This window comes from Colletes latitarsis, chromosome 3, assembly GCF_051014445.1.
Source record: "Colletes latitarsis isolate SP2378_abdomen chromosome 3, iyColLati1, whole genome shotgun sequence".
In the NCBI taxonomy this organism is placed as follows: domain Eukaryota; kingdom Metazoa; phylum Arthropoda; class Insecta; order Hymenoptera; family Colletidae; genus Colletes; species Colletes latitarsis.
In genome coordinates, this window is record NC_135136.1 from 43,210,542 (window position 1) to 43,230,207 (window position 19,666).

A 19,666-nucleotide genomic window follows, 5' to 3' on the forward strand; every position below is an offset into this window, starting at 1 on the left:
GACATAAAGTGTATTTAAAGAATTCGTTCGACAAACTGTTTCAAGTATTAAATTCATGGAACTGTTACATGTAGAGGTAACGTCCCAGAAACACCGACAGACGCAGGATTCACAGAACATATGTCGAATAGTTTTTGCGTCTCGTAACATAACTGTTGAAGAGAGTCCTGCGCAAGCGAGCAAGCAAGCAGCTCGCGATACGGATTTCACGAATACACATGGCTTTCTAAAAGCAAAAGCTTCGAGACAAGGTCAATGCTTTATAACTGAAAACATCATTTCGTCCATACTGTGACCAAGATATCAAGAAATTTTTTAACCATTTCATCGAAACGATGCTTCTATTCTCCCTTCAATATTTACGAAAAACGAGCCATGAAATTTATTATTGCAAAAATGTGTACATCTTGATAAAGTACTCTTCTAAAAATTGTAATATTTAAATACCCTAAAACCAGGTTCAAAAACTATCATTCACTGGAATAAATTATACGAACGACATAGCGAGTGAATATGATGCATTAAATATAGTGATCCCTAATATTGTTCAAGGTACATGCATTAACGGCATGCTCGTCTACCTAATAATCCTTTTTCCCACGTCTAAATTAATGGATGGCACGTAGAGCCATCAGACGCGGTTTACCGAAGCTCTGGAACATCCGATGTAATATATATCCATAATCATAATAACGCTTTAATTTTATTCAATTAACTTTCACATGCATGTATCGTGCATATAGGCACGATCCAAGATCCATATTAGAGACGAAGAGACAGAAAAATATCGCACAGACGCTCAATAATGTACGCAGTGCGTTGGAGACGCAGTTAAACGACTTATCAAACTTCGTTTTGCGTACCTGCGACGCATGCACGAACATTAAACGCATGGATAAGTATTCTATAAATGTAACCGCCTATTTACCACACAGATCCCGTCGTATCCTGATAAATATTTAATAATGCTTTTTCTATCAACGAATGGCGTATTAAATTCTGTATTAAATAATTTTCTATGAATAGTAACCGTTCCCTTGAAAATATAACATGTTAACAACCCGAAAGAAATATGTTCCATGCAAAATAATAAAAAAAAAATGGAATGAAAATAAATGTTTAAAAATCAATCGTGTAATGGTAGATTAATTTACGCGAACAGATGGCCATACGAAAAATAGCGAATTAGTTATACGTACGTACGACATAAAACTTATGCAATTATTAAATGTTTTTATTAAAATACCTCCGCGTCCGTTACAAAGTTACTCATCCGTCTCGTAACATAGAAATAAAATTCTAATTACAGTGCGTCTCGGAACAGATACCACGCCTTAAATTTCAAAGATGCAATGGTGTTGTAACGGTCTGTTTGCTCGGGTCGAAACCCCGATGTATTTTCTATTTATTTTCTTCCCGGCGATTCACCTTCGTCGAAACGAATAACGGATAATCGAACCAGATCGAGCAGCTTCAACGAACGTACACTTTCCAAATCGTTTCGATTAAACGCATGTATCGATTATTAATTTTATCAATAATTTGTACGAAATTCATATTTATCTTATTAATATACAGTATGCACTAATTACTCGATATCGAAATAGGATGAGACTCTATCAGAACTTGACTCGATTCCGTTAAGGTTACGTCCATCTTAATTAACTTCCTCTTTTCTTTCCGGTTAGATTTCACTGGTAAAACGACAGACTCCATTGACGATAATTAACAAAGTCACTAGCAATACCGGAAGAGCAAAGAGATCGGTAATATGGCTGTCACGATTTGATGCGACGGCTTGACGGTTCCATTGGTTTAAAAATCAACACCACTTTAAGAAAATAATCTCGTACCGCGAGAAACTGCTCGATCGTTCGATGCGAAAAACGAGCAAGAAGAATAAATTACTTACCATGCCTTGATTCGAATGAGGACCTCTCCCTCGGCAAGGGTGGGCTCAGGCTTCCTAAGAGCCTTGACACTTTTCAGTCCGCCGAAACCGTTCAGTACTATAGCCCGCATGTCCTTCGGCTCTGGCGTGGGTTTCTCTTCGCCGTTCTCCTTGGGTTTCTCACCGTCGCCATTCTCCTCGACTTTCTTCTGTTCCTCTTTGCTTTCTTTTGGCTCTTCTTTTTCTTGCTTCTCAGCCGGTGCCGCTTCCTGCGGTGACTTTTCACCCTCTGCGCTCGGGCTGGTCTCGTTCTTGTCCTCTGCCATTTTTCTTCTCGATTTCTTTTTTACTGTATTCGAACGACTGCTCAAAATTGCCTTCTTCCCTTTGTTCTTAGGTCGTTCCGATAATGCCCGAAAACAAAGCTAAAATGAGTCTCCTTCTCTTTCTCTCTCTCTCTCTCTTTCTGGTCGACGATAAAAAGGAGGAAGGAAAAAAGCCTCGGCGCGTGTGTGTGTGTGCGTACGTGTGTGGTGTGTGTCTCTATCCTACCGCGTATCTAAACCGTAGCGCGTTCGCACCCGACGAGAGTCAACGTCGTTCTGCGCAATTTTCCGCCACAGTGCCAGGAACGCTTCGTGCCGGCTATGCCGGCCGGTGACGCGCGCGGTGTTGCCGTTGCTTAGCAACCGCGCGCCCCTTTCACTCGTCCAATAAGAGCGTCGCTTTCTTCCCCACCGTCCGCCACCACGCTAAACTACATCGCGCATAGTACGACAGGTGCCGCGAGTCGTGGAACATTGCTCTTCGCGATTAAAAAATAGTCCCCTCCCTCTCTTGTTAAATCTGTATTAACTTACGCATCTTCGACTGCGATTTTCAACGATCGATCGACACTCCGATATTCTTTATGCATTTTAAACGGTATTCATTACTTTAACACATTATTCCACGAAAAGTAGTTACGAGATACATTGGGTTTCTTCCCAGACAGAGTCAATATGTTGAATCATTGTCGATCAGACATTGTCAATCATTTGAGTTTCTAGAAAATATTTATATACTAAATAAACAACTGACGTCTCGTAATCAAAGCTAAATAATGTATATACGTGGTATAGTGCAACTATTATTTCGCATTCAATTATGAAATATCATAATCTTACACCGTTAAAATATCATTTCGAATTTCAGAGCTTTCTAACGCAAACAAAAGTCAAGAAAAAGGAACAGTCAAGCACGAATGAACTGATTTTTCCTTGTTGATCGTAATATCGAGGTCAGTCTTAAAGGATATCGTATATCATAACTGATTATTAAAGGCCTATTCAAAACTAGTAACTATTAATTGTAATCAAAACGTTAGAAAGATACATACGTGTAAAAATGAATCCGAAGTAGCGAGAAAATGAAGAATTCAAAGGACACGCCTTTGCGTTATGAATCATTATTTAGTATGAATACATCGAAGAAAAACGGTTTGTTTCTTTGCTGTTGATAGCTAATTGCGTCGTCGTCGAAGAACAATGGAGAATGTCCGATACACATACTCGTGCATTAACAATCTTTGAAAACAATCTTCGAATTGTGTATGAATATTATCGTTTGGGTTTTGGTATCAATTTCATTGTATTACAAAAATAACTGAAAGGACAACGATCAACGGAATACCATTCATACAAGAATATTAAGAAGAAACTGAAATTATATTTAATACGTACGTTATATCTGTATGATAAGTAAACGATATAAAAATTTATTGCCAGCAGTATCGTTAAAAATTCAAATCGTTTATTCATAAAGAAAAACTTGTTTAATTTATTCAGTGTTAAAGAAATACGCAGTAACGTAATGTAACATGCAATCTTGGTTCTGAAATTGCCCGTTTCGTTTAGAATTCTCTTCTCTGACTGGCAGACAGAAAAGTAGTGTCAGCAGACGACGCCCGAACTGCACGTGTATCCTTACGCCACGCATGCTATGCGTCATATCGTAATATACACACAAGCACCGTTCACATCCTGCCTTTCCTTGAACGCGCCTTTCGAAATGTAAACGCTCACTATTCTTCCTACATCTCCGGTACGTTTTGTCTATGAAATAAAACTAATAGTCTTACTCTTGGGGAAAGTACAGAAATGAATATCGTTTTGATTTCTCATCTCTGTATAACCAAATAAGTTTATTATAGATTTTTTATATAACCTCTTATTGCTTCGTAAGATCGTAATTCAAGAATTCTCTTCGACATAAAGAAGAATTTACGACTTCAAAACATATTTTCGTTATCAAACAAAATTATCGATTTCTATTTATCGTCAGATTAAACACTTTACACTCTTTGTACGATTGATCTGTTTGTATGTTTGTAATGCAGCGTTGTTTGTTTTAAATGTTTCTAAAAAGCAAATATTTAGGAATAATCTCCGCTAAATGTCAATATTATCTTCTATTTTGTTCATGAATCGTTTTTGTACGTTTCGTACGCTACAGTCAACAAGTATGTATCAAAGATACAAGAGTGGAAGTGCAATCCGTCGGCTATCGTGTAACTTTGAATTCCCGAAACAATTGGACCGAGTAATGAGAATCATGCATGAGTGCAATGAGGATGTGCTGATTGGGATGAATAGCTCATATTGTCGGGAGAGTCAAAAGCACCCAGAGCCTGTATACAGAGGCTCTCTGATCATTATAAAATGCCTTGTCTGGCATTCTTTTCTTCATTGTGTTACACTTACACTTTATTTGTTACATGTTACGGAGATAAAACGTATTAAATGCCTTCAAATTTATGGCCTGAAACTATGAGAACAAACACTAATTTTGTGAATAATGTAACTATATTGGAAATATTTAAATCGTTATATTAAACAGAAAATCAAATTGAAATGAATAAAATCAGTTCTTAAATTATTATTTACATATACTTTTATTACTATAATCTAATTACTGTCAAATGCATAGGACCTTTAACCTCAAATTATTCTCCGACAATAATGGACGAAAGATTCTTTATCGTCGTTCTTTTAAAGTAAAAAAGATTTATAATGTCTATAACATTCATATTTATCTGAACGCGTAAATATAAATAGATTATATACTTTTATAAAATGAATACTGGTAATATGTAGCATACAAACATAATAAAATATAAATGTAATACTCTGTGATAGCAGTTATTATTCTCATAAACTGTCGTATCTTATAAGTTAATAAATAAGTTTAATATATATTAGAGTGATACAAATACAAAACAGTTATAGTATAAGTAATGTTAGGTTATGTCAACGTTACTAAATCTAAGATTCCATATATTGGAATGACGTAGTACAATGAAATAAAATTAATGTAGTAAAGTGTTATCTGTTCTTGAAGCACACAAGAACAACAGTGTATAGTACAACAATTTTACAAAAGACAACCACAAGTTCATCAGTTCGTTTGTGTATCAGCTGATTCTCCCACCCTTCCATGTATTTTTCAGCAATCAGTATACTCGAATCGACACTGACTAGATAATAGAATCAACTAGGTACGACGACGTACTGTTTTTCCACGTTGTCAACAAAGAAATCATAGTAAAAGAATAACCTAAATATCTCTAAAGCTAATGGCAGATCATGAAGTTGTCAAATCGCAAAGGTACGTATTAAATCAATCATTTAGTAACTGTCACTTGTACCTATTCTTTCTATTCACATTTTTTATCGATTATTCATTATTTTTCAAGTTTAATTTACGTCACTGTCACTGCACATGTTTTCATTGCACTACGTTAATACGATTTAACGTTCTTTTTTATTAAGAATAAATGTATTTTTGACGTTTTCAAATCGTATAACTAAGTCAGTATGAAGAGTAGATTTATATTGCAGATAATAATTTCAAGTGTCGTAAGATGATTTTAACACGTAAATATATGTGTTAGATACAAAATTATTATGGAAGAAAAGGAGTGATATACTGCATGTGATCGTATTTCAAGGTCATGCACCGAACAATTTTAGCACGAAGAATCTTAACCAATAAAAATCTGTAGTCAAGGCAATTTCATATTTGTTTTAAGCGCTTATACGTAGGTAACTGTTTTTTTAAATTCGCGCATTAAAGTTTCGTAAATTAATCGTTGATACGCACATTTCATATTTATCATGCTTATCAGCATTATTGTGCAATGCAAGACAATTTTCAAGTTCTGTGATTTAATTCGTAACAAAATCATATTTATAACAAAATAACGTGGTAACATTATCAAGCTACATAATATAATGATACATGTTAATGACATATACTGTATATATTAAACAATTTTTTAAATTAAATGTTTGGATAATTAAATCAATAATGAAGTGTTTGTGTAAGAATGCAAATGATTATCCTAAGTGTGTAAGTCTATTAACATGTAGAAAGTACAGTTAAGTACTTTGTTATTATTGTTCATAATATTATAGATAATATCTGTATCTTTTTTAGCTGGATTTGGGGATGGATTAGATGGTCTGTTTCATCATCAAGTATGTTACGTGCTGCAGAGAAAAAAATTCTTTCTTGTAAGTTTAGTTTCAATATTTTTACCACTTTATAAAACAACTTGGAATGCAACATAGATACCATAGTTTTTCTAATGATTATATTTTTACTAAATTACAGGTTTAAAGACTACATATCGTGGATGGTATGTGGATATAGGACCAGTTGTAGGAACAGCAGATAAAATATGGACTATTTCTTTGAATGAGGAATCACCAAAAACACCAATTGTTTTATTACATGGTTTAGGAGCAGGAGTAGCATTATGGTGTTTAAATTTGGATGCATTGGCTTCCCAAAGACCAGTATATGCTATCGATATATTAGGTAAATAAAAAGAATAAAATTTTATTTGAAACTCTTGGAATTAATAATAAGTAGTAGCAAAGGGCATGCAGACAATATTTCATTGCTATCTATAAAACATAAAAAGTATTTTTCTGTATAAATTACTTTACTTTCTAATACCTTAATTATGGTAATGCAACAATTAAATGATACTATACAGGTTGTGTATAGAGATACACTTTGTTCGAGAATGCAATTATCAAGTATGACTCATAGATGATTAAGATTGGACTTTGGAATCATATACAATCTTTGAAATAGATGATGTAGTGTGTTCTGAAAATCATTTTTGCAATTCATTATTGGCGTATTTTATATGCTTTTGTTATAAGATTTCTATCTCTTATGGTATATAATTGCAAAATTTTGTTTAAATTGCTATATTTTCAAGTATATTTAGGAAAGATTAAAAATTGAAGAACACTGCAAAAACAAAGATGACAAAAAATCGAAAGTATTACCAAACACTTTTTGCATAAACTAATTGTTTTAGTATCATGCCTAATTCCAGATATATTTTCATTAGTAACTTTTTATTTTTCTACATACCATATCTATACAAAATGAATATCACTCTCGCTGGTTTCTTTTCTTTTTATTGTCGATTTTCCACGATACAGGATTCGGTAGAAGTAGCCGTCCTGTCTTTAGTAATGAAGCACAAGAAGCTGAAAACCAACTAGTCCGATCCATCGAAGAGTGGAGGAGGGAAATGCAATTAGAAAAGTTTGTATTGTTAGGTCACTCTATGGGTGGCTTTCTTGCAGCATCATATTCTATTCAGCATCCTGAAAGGATCAAGCATCTTATTCTTGCGGATCCGTGGGGTTTTCCTGAAAGACCAGTAGAACCAGCTTCAAGACAACCCATACCATTATGGGTGAAAGTTATAGCATATGTAGTGCAACCACTAAATCCACTGTGGGCAGTCAGAGTAGCTGGTCCATTTGGTTCGTAACTTTTGTAACATACCCCTCTAAACTGGATAATACGGTTCTAGTTATAATTGAAATATTGTCTTTTCTAGGACAGTGGCTAATTGAGAAAACTAGACCAGATATCGTAAAGAAATTTGCACCTATGTTAAAAGATGATACCGCCGTAATTTCACAGTACATACATCAGTGCAATGCTCAAACACCATCGTAAGTTTTAAGTTTATAAAATATGGGATTACTTGCAGCATAAAATAAATTTATGCTAAATTTAAATGATATGTTTTCGAAATAGAGGTGAAAGTGCATTTCATGCAATGATGCAAGGTTTTGGCTGGGCCAAAAATCCTATTGTAAGGAGAATGGATAAATTGAGTTCGGAAATTCCAATAACTTTGTTATACGGTAGTCGGTCATGGGTAGACAACTCATCTTGGGAAACATTGAAACAAGCCAAATCATCGTCTTACATTAATGTCCAGGTACGAAGGAAAAAATTAATAACATTATAAATATTACATTGCATAAAATACATACCATGATTAATTCTAGGCGATAACAGGAGCAGGTCATCATGTTTATGCAGATAAAAGTGAAATTTTCAATAAATATGTATTAGAAGCATGTAATTTAAGTGATACAATACCCCAATTAACGGCATCGAATGTTCGCCTAAATAATAAATCTTTAAATGAAGAAGATATTTCGCTCATTGTAGCGAACGAATCACTTAATTCGAAAACCGAAGAAGAACAAGAAATAAATACGTCACAGACACGATCTAGTTGAAGTTTATTATAAAATTTTTCCGTTAATTTGAATTTATTGATGTCATCGTGCAGTCGAATGAACTGCATATTCCGTGATCTAAACTAGTACATGAACTGCAACATACCAACGCATATTAATTAATATTTATATTATTAATATTATAATTTAATTTCTAATTTATATCATAGCATATTAGTTCTATTGTCTATAACTTCTTAACCGCTTTTGGGGACAAAAGCAATTAGTTCATACTTTAGTCTGTTGACTTTACAAACATTTCTTCAAGCATTAATCGATATGTTCAGATTTCGATTTTATTTTATAGAGTTTGATTTGTTGCTAAGAATATGGCTATAAATATTGTAATATAAATTTCGAGGTGGAGAGAATGACTAGTAGCAAATAAATCTAAATTCTTAACTTACGCGAATATTTTGAAAACAGTACTTGCGATACTTGCTGATCACAAACAAAATCAAATGAAATCATGGGATCAACAATTTACATAAATTTAGTATGTAAATTACGTTGTGTAAGTGTAATAAAGAGAAGTTGAGTTGTACATTATGTATAGTTGAGCATAAAATAAAAAAAATCTTGAATGTAGATACATAGACAGTGTTCATATTACGTTTAATGTTCATAAAAATGTACATTACAATAAAAAAACATTATGCAATACACTTGGTCATCAATATTTTAATTATAATATATACTATTTACACATATACATCAGTATTAAACAATACATAATTATTTTATACATGATAGATTCTTCGCAAACATTTAAAATTTATCTTCATATTTATCTTTGTTATAATCTATATCAAACTCATAATCAGAATCATCTTCATTTTCTTCGTTTAGATCATAAATAATATCACTATTAAAACGCTTCTTATGCTTCATTTTTTGTTCTTTTCGTTTTGTTTTTAAGAATTTTGAAAATTGTTCTTGTTGTTCTTTGTCAGTAAGGAAATCTGAATTATTTTGTACATGAGATTCAAAAGAAGTCACATTCGGCTGTACATATGTTGCTTGTTTTAACGTGAACTTCTTTGACTGATTTAACGAAGACTTAATCTGCAAAGGAAAATGTAGCTTTAAATTGTTATAAATATTGATAGCTCTCAATTACACAATATACCTTTGACATTATTCTAGAATGATCCAATCCAAATACATCGTGTTTCATTACTGGTAAAGTTATGTAGAAGGTGTCATTTGTACTATCTAAGTTTGTACTTGACATTTCACTGTTATCTTTGTTAGCAAATGTTTTAGATGTAACAATATGTTTTACAGCAAATGGGTATACATTAGGTATATAATCTTCTCCATAATCTGCAATCGCTAATCTCTTTTCCACCTCTAATAATTTACTGTAATGCTTACACTTTACAAACTGTATAGGAGGTACATTGCCAATAATACGAAGTTGACTTAACTCGTGCCTTAATTGAAATGCACAACTACGTAACATTTCTTCTGTATCGGATGTATCAGTACTATTATCAACCCAAAATACATTAACGAGTTTGAAATCTGCAGTTATTTTTAAATCTGTAATTTCTATACTTTTGTCTGCAAGTGCAGGATTCATTTCCCCGGTTGACATTAAATCGCTAATATGTCGCATAAAAATTTTATTCAAAACATTCATCCTTCGAATTGTATGTATGGAAGGTCCCCTTCCTGCCGTTCCACCACCGCTAAAAATGTCTTTTCCATCTCTACAATTTGTTGATTTATGTAATAATAGTTACTTTGTAAGTTTCAAACAATTTGTAGACGAAATAAAAAAAAACAAAACTTATGCATAGGTTAAGAAGTATATTTCTAGTTCATACTTACTTTAAATATTTATTTTTCTGTAATAATTTATTTATCACTCTACTTTGCTTCGACGTATTATTCTCTTTTCTGCTACTGGTAAACAAATGTCTATTAATTATATTTATTGCAAATATACGCGCGCTTTGTATTTTGGTACAAAAATACATACTCGCTAATGTCAAACGAAGTCCTCGACAGCGTCTAAAATAGTGTCGCCATCTAACATCAGGGATGTCGTACTATCCGGAGTAGAACCCCCTCTCGCCCCCCACGATTTGGTGACGACGTATAGTATCGCCATCTAAGAACAGGTTTCGAACTAAAGGCGGAGTACAAATCCCCTCTCGCCCCCCACGATTTGGTGCAATCGTATAGTATCGCCATCTAAGAACAGGATTTGAACTAAAAACGGAGTACAGCTACCCCCACTCCTTCTACTCTTGATATACATTACTTACCTTGATTATTCATTAATAACTCCTCTCCTGGGATTAAAATATGAACTTTTAGAATCGAAGAATATAGTACAGACCTTTGGCAAGAGTCAAGGATAGTTTTTAGAACCATTCCACCAGTAATTAAGACGTTATTAACGAATATCGGAAGCCGGAACATTTACGGCTGTATCACTGCCTGCTTTAATCGATGAATTATCAATTTTTCAACAATGACACCCATATTTTGGCTATTAGGGAAGCAAGTAGACATCCCTGGCAATATTTAAGGACCGATTTTGCAACGCTCCATGGTCTAATTAATTAGTTATTAGCGATAGATGCCTAAGGTGTCGCGCAAAAGAGTGTTCCGACTTCCGATATTCATTAATAATTATTTAACGAGGTATGGCATGGTTCTAACAGGTATCCTTGAATCTTGCCAAGGGTTCGTACTATATTCTTAAACTCTAAGAAGTGATAATTTATTCCCAGGGAAGGCGTAATTAGTAAATTAAGGAGCAGTAGTTCATTGAAAGTATTGATTTCTACTGTGGCGCCGCCAGTGGCGAAAACGGTGTACTATATGTCTCTCGGCTTGTAATTAATTACTGCTCCTTAATTTACTAATTACGCCTTCCCTGGGAATAAATTATGACCTTTTAGAGTTTAAGAATCTAGTATAGACCCTTGGCAAGATTAAAGGATACTTTTTAGAACCATGCCATGCCTCCTTAAATAGTTATTAACGAATATCGGAAGTCGGCCCACTGTTTCCTATCTTTTCACGCGACACCTTAGGCATCTATCGCTAATAACTAATTAATTAGAGCATGGAACGTTGCAAAATCGGTCCTAAAATATTGCCAGGGATGTCGACTTGGTTCTATAATAGCCAAAATATGGGTATTATCGTTGAAAAGTAGATAATTCATCGATTAAAGCAGGCAGTGATACAGCCGTAAATGTTCCGGCTTCCGATATTCGTTAATAACGTCTTAATTACGGGCGGAATGGTCCTAAAAACTATCCTTGAATCTTGCCAAGGGTCTATACTATATTCTTCGATTCTGAAAGTTCATATTTTAATCCCAGGAAAGGAGTTATTAATGAATAATCAAGGTAGTGTATATTGGGAGTAGGAGGAGTGGGGGTAGCTGTACTCCGCATACCTCCTTACACATTCTGTGATCCTGGCACGAAATTTTTAGTTCGAAACCCGTTCTTAGATGGCGATACTATACGATTGCACCAAATCGTGGGGGGCGAGAGGGGGTTCTACTCCGGATAGTACGACATCCCTGACGTTAGATGGCGATACTTTATCTTGTCACTTTTTAGCGCAATATTCAAATAGGAATCGTTTATAACTTATTAATTACAAATAATGTTTAGAGAAGTGGTTGAACAACTTAAATAGATTCGAATAATATTTCTAACTTTAGAATTTATAAAAATTAAGGAATTAATGGGGAAGGTAGAGGAGAATGTAAATAAGTTGTATGGAAAATATGGATTATGGATTTTTTATTAATATAGGAATAAGGAATGTTTTACACATTTCTAATTCTATTAAATAGAAATTAGTTAATAATCAAGGTAGTGTATGTCAGGAGTACCAGGAGTGAGGGGACCTCTACTTCGCATACCTCCTTTAGTATTCTGTGATTCTGGCACGATTTTAGGTACTGTTTTTTGGCACATTGTAGCGCAATATTGAAATAAATATCGCTTCCAGTAATCGTTTATAACTAATTAATTATATGAAAAATATGTAGAAAAATATTTAGAGAACTTAATTATTTATTAATTAGATTCGAATAATATTTGGAGCAATTATACGGACCTTTAGAATTTGTAAAAATTAGAAAATTATTAAATATTTATCAATATACATATTATTGTTAACATTATATTAGAGCAGGTGTAATATATAAAATTTTTGACTTTTATTCTTTCTAATTTACTTTCGAATTACAATACTATGTACATATAGACTATTTAGTAATTATTATAAGCCAATAAAACTCTTTACACTTTCGTATCATTTAAAAAGAAATATTGTTAGAGGAACTGCCATAATTGCGTAACGGAGAACAAAGTCTCAATAATAGTGCTTCCTCGCCGAATTGTTGTTCTAACTTGAAAATTTCGCAAATGTACATTTAGGGAATTGCTATGCGATCGATGATGATACTGGAAAAAATTTGTATATGAATATGCTACGACCGCTGTCCGAGGGAATTAATTTTTACTTATAACTTTGTTATTTAATTTGCTCTGTACTGTACAAGATTTCTTAAAGAAATGCGAAGAAACCTCCTTCTCGATTCTAAATCGTTTGAATGTCATTTTTTTGTCTTAATAATAATAATAATAATTGTAATTTATATATATATATATATATAAATATATATATATTGTTTGGTAATAAAAAACAGATTAATGAGATCAAAAGACAAATTTGAAAAACACTTATACCTAATACACGCATTACGTGCAACCGAGATCTGAAATAGTCTCAGTTCTCGAACGAACCAAGTATCCCGAAAGACACTAATAACTTATTACATTCAAGACCAAGAATACATTGGACGATCAAACGTTGAAATTTTGTAGCTTCAAACTTATGCCTAGTAAATTTAATTAAATATCACCCAAATCGTATTTGCATGCTTCAAGAGCGTGTATTGTCTTTCAGCATGCTTAAATCTACTGGTAAAATAGAGTCTTTTTACCATCTATGGCCATAACTTTTACAAACTCATCATACATATATATATATATTATATATATATAGAGAGAAAGAGAGAGTACATAACTCGATCAAAATATCATTGATCAGTGATATCAATAAAAGTCAGAATCATTTCCAGTGAAACGCAAACAATGACTCTTAGTAACACCTTCGCAGTCCCTTGTATTCTGTGCAATTTAAACCAGCTTTGAAGTTTCGTTTGCACTTTACGATTGTAATATTAAAACTCTACCTCTTATCAAGTAACAACGAATCGCTTACATGGTGCGAATAGAATATATTTTAAAATTAAACGTCATCAAATAATATCAAAATCAAAGAAAAAATGCCCAGTTCGTTCTATTTTCTTATGTTTACAAAAAGTTAAAAACTGGAAATAAAATTCTGGCTTTACTCAATATAACAATATCGTACCCTTACATACGATTAGGTATTATACAGGCCTTTTCTCTGTTTCTAACGTAATCATACCTGAGAAGCAAATATTTCATTTATTTTAAGCTACACAGCCAAGAAGAAATAAAAAAAAATTCAACTTTAAACATGTTTCATTTACTCGTTTGTTGTTTTTTTTTTTTTTAAAGAAAAATTTTATCCAAACGGAAACAACGCGACTGTCTTCTAAATCATTTTCTTTCTGTTACCCATATTTACGATTCTCGATAATCAAATTTGATGCTCGATCATGTTTCTCATTGATTTTGCGTACGTCGTTCTCCAATGATGTTCTCCAATTTGCGTGCGACGAAGGCAGTTGTCTTTTTTATGGGAGATCTTCCCTCTGTCATTTCTACGTCGGTGTCATCTGATAATAATCGCTTGCCGACTGATCGCTTCGGGTCAACAGAAATCATCATCCTATTGATAGCTTCCAAATCCTAAAAGAAACAAAATGTGTAGAAGTTTGTACGTATAATAAATAAAACAAGACGAAGCAAGAAAATGACAATGTTAATTGTTTGCACGCTTTTCTTGTACTGTTCGACATTTCTGAAAGATCGCTTAAATTTTACTTAACAAATATAATTTCTAGATTCTATGCACGCAAATTTCTCTCTACATTTTTAGTCCGTCACGTAAACGGTGTTATTTGAGATGAAAATGTAATTCTGATTTACCTTGGCCGGACTGCGACTAAAGCAATAACTAAGTTGTGGCGCTGGAGAAGCCGAAATAGCTTTCGGGTCCAGTGTGCGTGTCTTAATACTACCAGTGACGCGTCTCACGGGAGAACTTGCTAGAGGTTTCCCCTTTGGCAGCGGGCTCAACGACAAATTCATCACGCTTCCACGTGACAGTCCCAATCTGTTCGCCACCTCTTTAACTTGTGGCACGTATACGGTATTATAAAATTTGATCAGGTCACCGCGCGTCTCTTCGCCGAAATTCTGTGATGTTCCAGCCATGTTCGTAGGCGTAGGAGGTGCGACATTCATTTCCTGATCCGAGATATCTCTTGGACCAGGTTCATCGTTGTTCATTTGCGACTCGTTGAACGGTGTTCTAACGATAAGCACTGATCTATATATATGAGACTCTGCTTGCGGTTGTAATCGGTAACACCGCATAATCTCCGTGAAGGTATTCTTTTCTACTTTGGCTAACTTGCATATTACATAAATTGCACACATTAAAATTTGATCGAGATGTCGGTCTTTCATTAGTTCTGTTCGCTCTTTCACGGAGTATTCAAAGATCGTCCAGATTTTTTTCTTTAAGTCGATATCCATTATTTCCAGCGAACTGCATAAATCTAACATGCGCACGCTCGCGAGATTGTAAAATTTTCTAAAGAACAATGCTACGGAACCGGTTCGTTTCGGTTTCGCTGGTTCCCTGTTCATCGTTACAGTTTGTATCGGTGTACTCGTGGTCGGCACGTTGGATGATCTTGGCACCGTAATTTGTTCAGGTAGCTGAAGTATTCTTGAGTTGCCGAAGATGGTTAAAACTTTCGATGGTAGGACATTTTGGCCCCCTACTCGTAAAACACTTTGTCCGCCAATTCTAGTGTCGGGGAACAGACGTTTCTTTGCTATACCGGATGCCGCGACAGGAGACTGAAATCTTTCCGAGGCGGAAGAAATAGGACTTTGTTGCACGTCGTGATGAGTACCGCGATCTAATGCGATTCTCCTCAATACCGGCTGTCCAGGTATATTTGGGTCAACAGTCTCCAACGTGCCTGGCAATGAAACTTCTTCGCAACTTGGAACACCTTCTGTCGTGGACTGAATCGCTCCCCACAAAGGGCTGTCACTCTGCCATGCTAGCGACTCCAAAATCTTTTCCTCTATTTGATTCAAGTGTTTCACGACATCGCGCGACAACTGATCTTCGGCTCTGACTATGATCTCTATTACTTTATAAAAGTAGTAAGCATCCAAATTCAATGCATTCAGGATCCACGGGAATACTTTGTCGTTACTCTTATACGAGTAAATAACAATTTCTAAGCAACAAGCAAATAAGCACTGAATAAATACCTCATTCATGAGAAGATTCTGTAACATATCAATATAAATATTATTTATACACATAATGTTCATTTTAGTACATTTTCACTTACTTTTTAAGAACGTGGTATAATATTTGTATGTTAAAACATGTTCTAAGCAATCTTTCAACGTACCGTTACATCATAATTTGGTTTCTTGCGTTTCTCATCGTTTAAAATCATTTCTAGCAGTCTATAGAATAGAGTCTGACCTAAGTAAAGTCTCTTCTTTCCAAAGTCTGAAGTACTTTCACTAGCATTTGTACTACTGTTATAATTAGCACAAAACTGTTCCCCAATTTCTTTAACTTTGACCTCGACGAGTGATTTTACATCTTGAGAACAGCTGTTCAAAATTTGCAACAAGTTTTCGCTTGGTGAAGTTTGACCTGCCAGCATCGCTTGCAGTCGAATTACACTTTGCGTCGCAGTAGACACCGGTGTCACGTTAGTAATGTCTTTTGGTCTAAGGTAACCGCGACCAGTCAGTGGAGTGGGTGGAGCCAAATGCTGTATCTGCTACGAAAATGTCCACAAGTACAAATTTAACTCTCGAATAAAATGGGCAGATACAAATTTTCAACACTTACCCCACTGTATTGTTCTCTTTTTAATTGAAATTGTTCCTGAAGGTCGCTAATATTCATCATCTGCGTAGGGGAGCCAATATTATTACTAGCATCTTGACCTGAAACAAAATGAAACGAAACATAACTATAGTAAAATATAAATCCTCGATTTGTGCGAATTTGCACATATACGGTTGTGTTCACATTGATGTTCATATACATATTTTATATATAAATGTATCATTACATATTAAACGCAATTTTTTTTCTATCAATTTTTCTTTACACAAGGCAGTATATACAGTCCTATTAAACTTCAATTACTTTTGAAACAGATTATATACATATATATTTTTTATATTAAAGCACAAATACTACCTATTTTTAATGTCACTATTATTTATCACAGCATAGAGTTAAGCATCCTATTTGTTATAGACCTACCTTTCAAAAAAATACGTTTGAATAATTTAGCATAAGTTATATCTTCTCCCACTATTTCCAAGCTTGATATTCCATTTAGTCTGATTCGTCTCCAATCAGCTTTAAATCATAGCCAAAGCAAAGCAAATACAAAATGGTTAACAGCAAGAAATAAAAATTATTAACAGACAAAATAAAAACATTGCTAAATACTCTATCCTTTATTAAAAAATGCAAATCAAGAAACAAAAGCAGATCTATAAGATAACCTTGATCGAAGATTATACAAATTAATTTATATGAATAAAAAAACATTCTATATTGATAAATACCAATTTATACACAATAGAATAAGACTACAGTTTATACATATTCTAATTTTATTTATATTGTTGGTTTAATATTAGTTGACCAATGTAGAATAATTTAAAGAAAATAGAACATATTATGAAGTTGTGCACAGAATATTTGAATTAATAATTTGAAAGCAGTTTATATTATTAGTTTTCAAAGCAGAAAATGATAAAAATCAAAAGCATACAAGCATGCAATTTATAGCATTACTTTGTTTTATTTACAAGTATCAATCCGTTAATGGTAAGCAAGATTAAAAGCTGGATATTCTATACATGTAAAGTAGTTAAAAAAATATATATACCTAAGAAAATTCTTTCATCAAAGTCTCCAACACTTAGTACATGTTGTTCGTACACTTTATTGATAGCTTTGTTGTTACCATCAAAATTTAAAGCTTCTAAAATACCAGAAAAATTCGACTGATCTCCGCGCAATACTCTTTCCTTGAACAGTTGATTGATGTGATTTTTCAGGTAATACTCCTTAATGACTTTAGCTTCAACTGCAATAGCTTCGTGACGTTCACATAATAAACTAACTATACAATTTTCTGTTTGAGGCGGGGTATAATTTTCGTCGTTAAAATTATGAGGTAGACCTGTCAACGAATGAATAAATAAATAAACAAATACAAATAATAACATTGATTTATTTGACTCAAAAGTCATATATTATTACCTGGAAAGTTAGGATTTAAGAGGTCTTTCCTATTAGCCAACAGAGCATTGTTATATATAAGATCACAACAAACTAAAAGTAGATGATAAGAATTAACCAAATCGTCCGAGATATCTGGAAATGCTCCCTTTATGCAAATAAATAATGTCCAACAGAATTCAAATACTCTGGCAGGAGTACAAGGCATTGCTTTGTGTCGTCTGGATCTTGGTGGTCGTGAAATATCATCTGCTGGATCTTTGAATATATCCGTAAAGATTGGTTGATACTTTTTGAATATAACCATAGAAACAGAAAAGTTTCCTTCAAGCTTCTCAATCTTTGAGCGAAAGTCTTGCGACATGTTGGCCATGTCTGCCCAAGATTTGCTTTTTGTGAAAAACTGTATTAATGGAAGGTTGCACAATTGCAACAGACGTGTCAATGACACACAATTGCCTTCTACGTTAGCACCTGTCTTTCCAACAGTAGGTATAGAAGACTTGCGGCATGCTACATATAATGCGCAGCCTATCCAATGTAACTGATCACCCTAAAAACAGTTACAATACAACCTTTAGTACATAAATACATATCCAAGTATAATCATACGTGCATACAAACAATATTTTCATACATATTGCACACAAATTACAAGGTACATTCTCATAAATACACTGTATCACAAGATTTTTATGAAGAAAATAATTCATGATATTTATAACAATCAAAGCCGTACAAAGTATAAATAATAGGGGTCCAAACAGTAATTTGTAGACTTTTCGTGAATTCGTTCTTGTTACGTAAAGACGTTTATTGCATTTGAAAACCGATACGTTCAATGAACGTTCTCTTTTATTATTTTAAATTGGTCCGCCCCAGTCGTTGGACTAAAACAAATTGTGGAATTCAACAATGTCGAACATCGTTCTGAAAAGTCAAAACTATCGATACGTCGTAAATAAATGCCGAAAAGCATTGCGTTCGCAACTCGTGGTTGAAATATCAAGAAATTGTACCGCGTAATCCGACCAAGCAAACACAGTTTGAAATAGCCACTGCAGCGGGGCAATACAAAAAAGTACCTCAAGAGTATAATTTTGTCGAATAGACTCGTAGGATTTCCAGGCCTCGGACGCAGCAGTCGCATCCATATTCAATTTCTGACACAAATCTTGATGCCTACTGTAAGTAGAATCTTCAATGTCGTCCGACTGCCCCATTTTTGTCGGGAAACTGATGGAAAACCGTAGGAAAACACGACCAACTTATACCGCTATACAGAACCGAGGTGCGCCATACGAGAGCTCCGCGAAGGTTTGGCGGGAAACGACATGAGCTCCGCCATATTTGCCATGTTGGCGGGAAATGTAGAACGGCAATTATAAGAAAAAAATCCTTAGGTCAATCTTGCACGAAAATAGTTGTCTCTCCAACAATTACCTACATCCTCCTTACGATAACGCGTTATGAAAAATCAGTCGAAACATTTTTGCGTATGGATAGAATATGAAAATTTTAAGTTAAAAAGAATCTGGGTATCAAGACCAATACAATGAATTTTCTGATCTTCGAAACAATGGCATTAAAACGAGCGGTACAATTTTTAAGAATGGTTTTTATACTTCAAAGCAACGTTATATGTGTTTTACTATTT

The 19,666-nt window shown here is 34.0% G+C and overlaps 4 protein-coding genes across 13 annotated transcripts in view; 1 reads left to right on the forward strand and 3 right to left on the reverse strand.

Moving 5' to 3' along the window:
• Positions 1 to 3,023, reverse strand: part of LOC143340633 (synaptic vesicle membrane protein VAT-1 homolog-like) — a 31,142-nt gene extending 28,119 nt beyond the window's left edge. For both annotated transcript variants that reach the window (XR_013079469.1, XM_076762812.1), the window contains exon 1: positions 1,913 to 3,023. Coding sequence is in view for 1 of the 2 variants with exons in the window: in XM_076762812.1 (XP_076618927.1) it covers positions 1,913 to 2,217 (305 nt within the window). In the remaining variant the exon portion in view is untranslated. The remainder of the gene's footprint in view (positions 1 to 1,912) is intronic.
• A 2,263-nt stretch (positions 3,024 to 5,286) lies between these two features.
• On the forward strand, positions 5,287 to 9,084 carry Puml (pummelig). 6 transcript variants are annotated; one of them, XM_076762817.1, is made up of 8 exons: positions 5,293 to 5,536; positions 5,770 to 5,969; positions 6,368 to 6,444; positions 6,545 to 6,751; positions 7,393 to 7,722; positions 7,800 to 7,917; positions 8,003 to 8,189; positions 8,260 to 9,084. In XM_076762817.1, the coding sequence occupies exons 3-8, from the start codon at positions 6,411 to 6,413 to the stop codon at positions 8,494 to 8,496; spliced, it is 1,113 nt and encodes a 370-aa protein (XP_076618932.1). In that variant the 5' UTR covers positions 5,293 to 5,536; positions 5,770 to 5,969; positions 6,368 to 6,410; the 3' UTR covers positions 8,497 to 9,084. The 6 variants fall into 6 exon arrangements, with proteins under 6 accessions (XP_076618935.1, XP_076618932.1, XP_076618930.1 ...); XM_076762820.1 differs by lacking the exon at positions 5,770 to 5,969 and having other exon boundaries at positions 5,287 to 5,536; positions 7,540 to 7,722; XM_076762815.1 differs by lacking the exon at positions 5,770 to 5,969.
• Positions 9,085 to 9,161: 77 nt separating this feature from the next.
• Positions 9,162 to 10,502, reverse strand: LOC143340635 (uncharacterized). Its single transcript, XM_076762821.1, has 3 exons — positions 10,333 to 10,502; positions 9,626 to 10,211; positions 9,162 to 9,561 (listed from the first exon to the last, which is right to left on the reverse strand). Exons 1-3 carry the CDS (start codon positions 10,479 to 10,481, stop codon positions 9,265 to 9,267), a joined length of 1,032 nt encoding a protein of 343 aa, XP_076618936.1. The 5' UTR covers positions 10,482 to 10,502; the 3' UTR covers positions 9,162 to 9,264.
• A 2,173-nt stretch (positions 10,503 to 12,675) lies between these two features.
• LOC143340391 (retinoblastoma-like protein 1) lies at positions 12,676 to 19,524 on the reverse strand. Of its 4 annotated transcripts, none has more exons than XM_076762277.1 (8): positions 19,095 to 19,524; positions 18,031 to 18,562; positions 17,654 to 17,950; positions 17,017 to 17,115; positions 16,594 to 16,691; positions 16,139 to 16,519; positions 14,625 to 16,010; positions 12,676 to 14,384 (listed from the first exon to the last, which is right to left on the reverse strand). In XM_076762277.1, the coding sequence occupies exons 1-8, from the start codon at positions 19,230 to 19,232 to the stop codon at positions 14,199 to 14,201; spliced, it is 3,117 nt and encodes a 1,038-aa protein (XP_076618392.1). In that variant the 5' UTR covers positions 19,233 to 19,524; the 3' UTR covers positions 12,676 to 14,198. The 4 variants fall into 4 exon arrangements, with proteins under 4 accessions (XP_076618392.1, XP_076618391.1, XP_076618394.1 ...); XM_076762276.1 differs by having other exon boundaries at positions 16,139 to 16,522; positions 19,095 to 19,523; XM_076762279.1 differs by lacking the exon at positions 17,017 to 17,115 and having other exon boundaries at positions 19,095 to 19,521.
• Between the last annotated feature and the right edge of the window lie 142 nt (positions 19,525 to 19,666).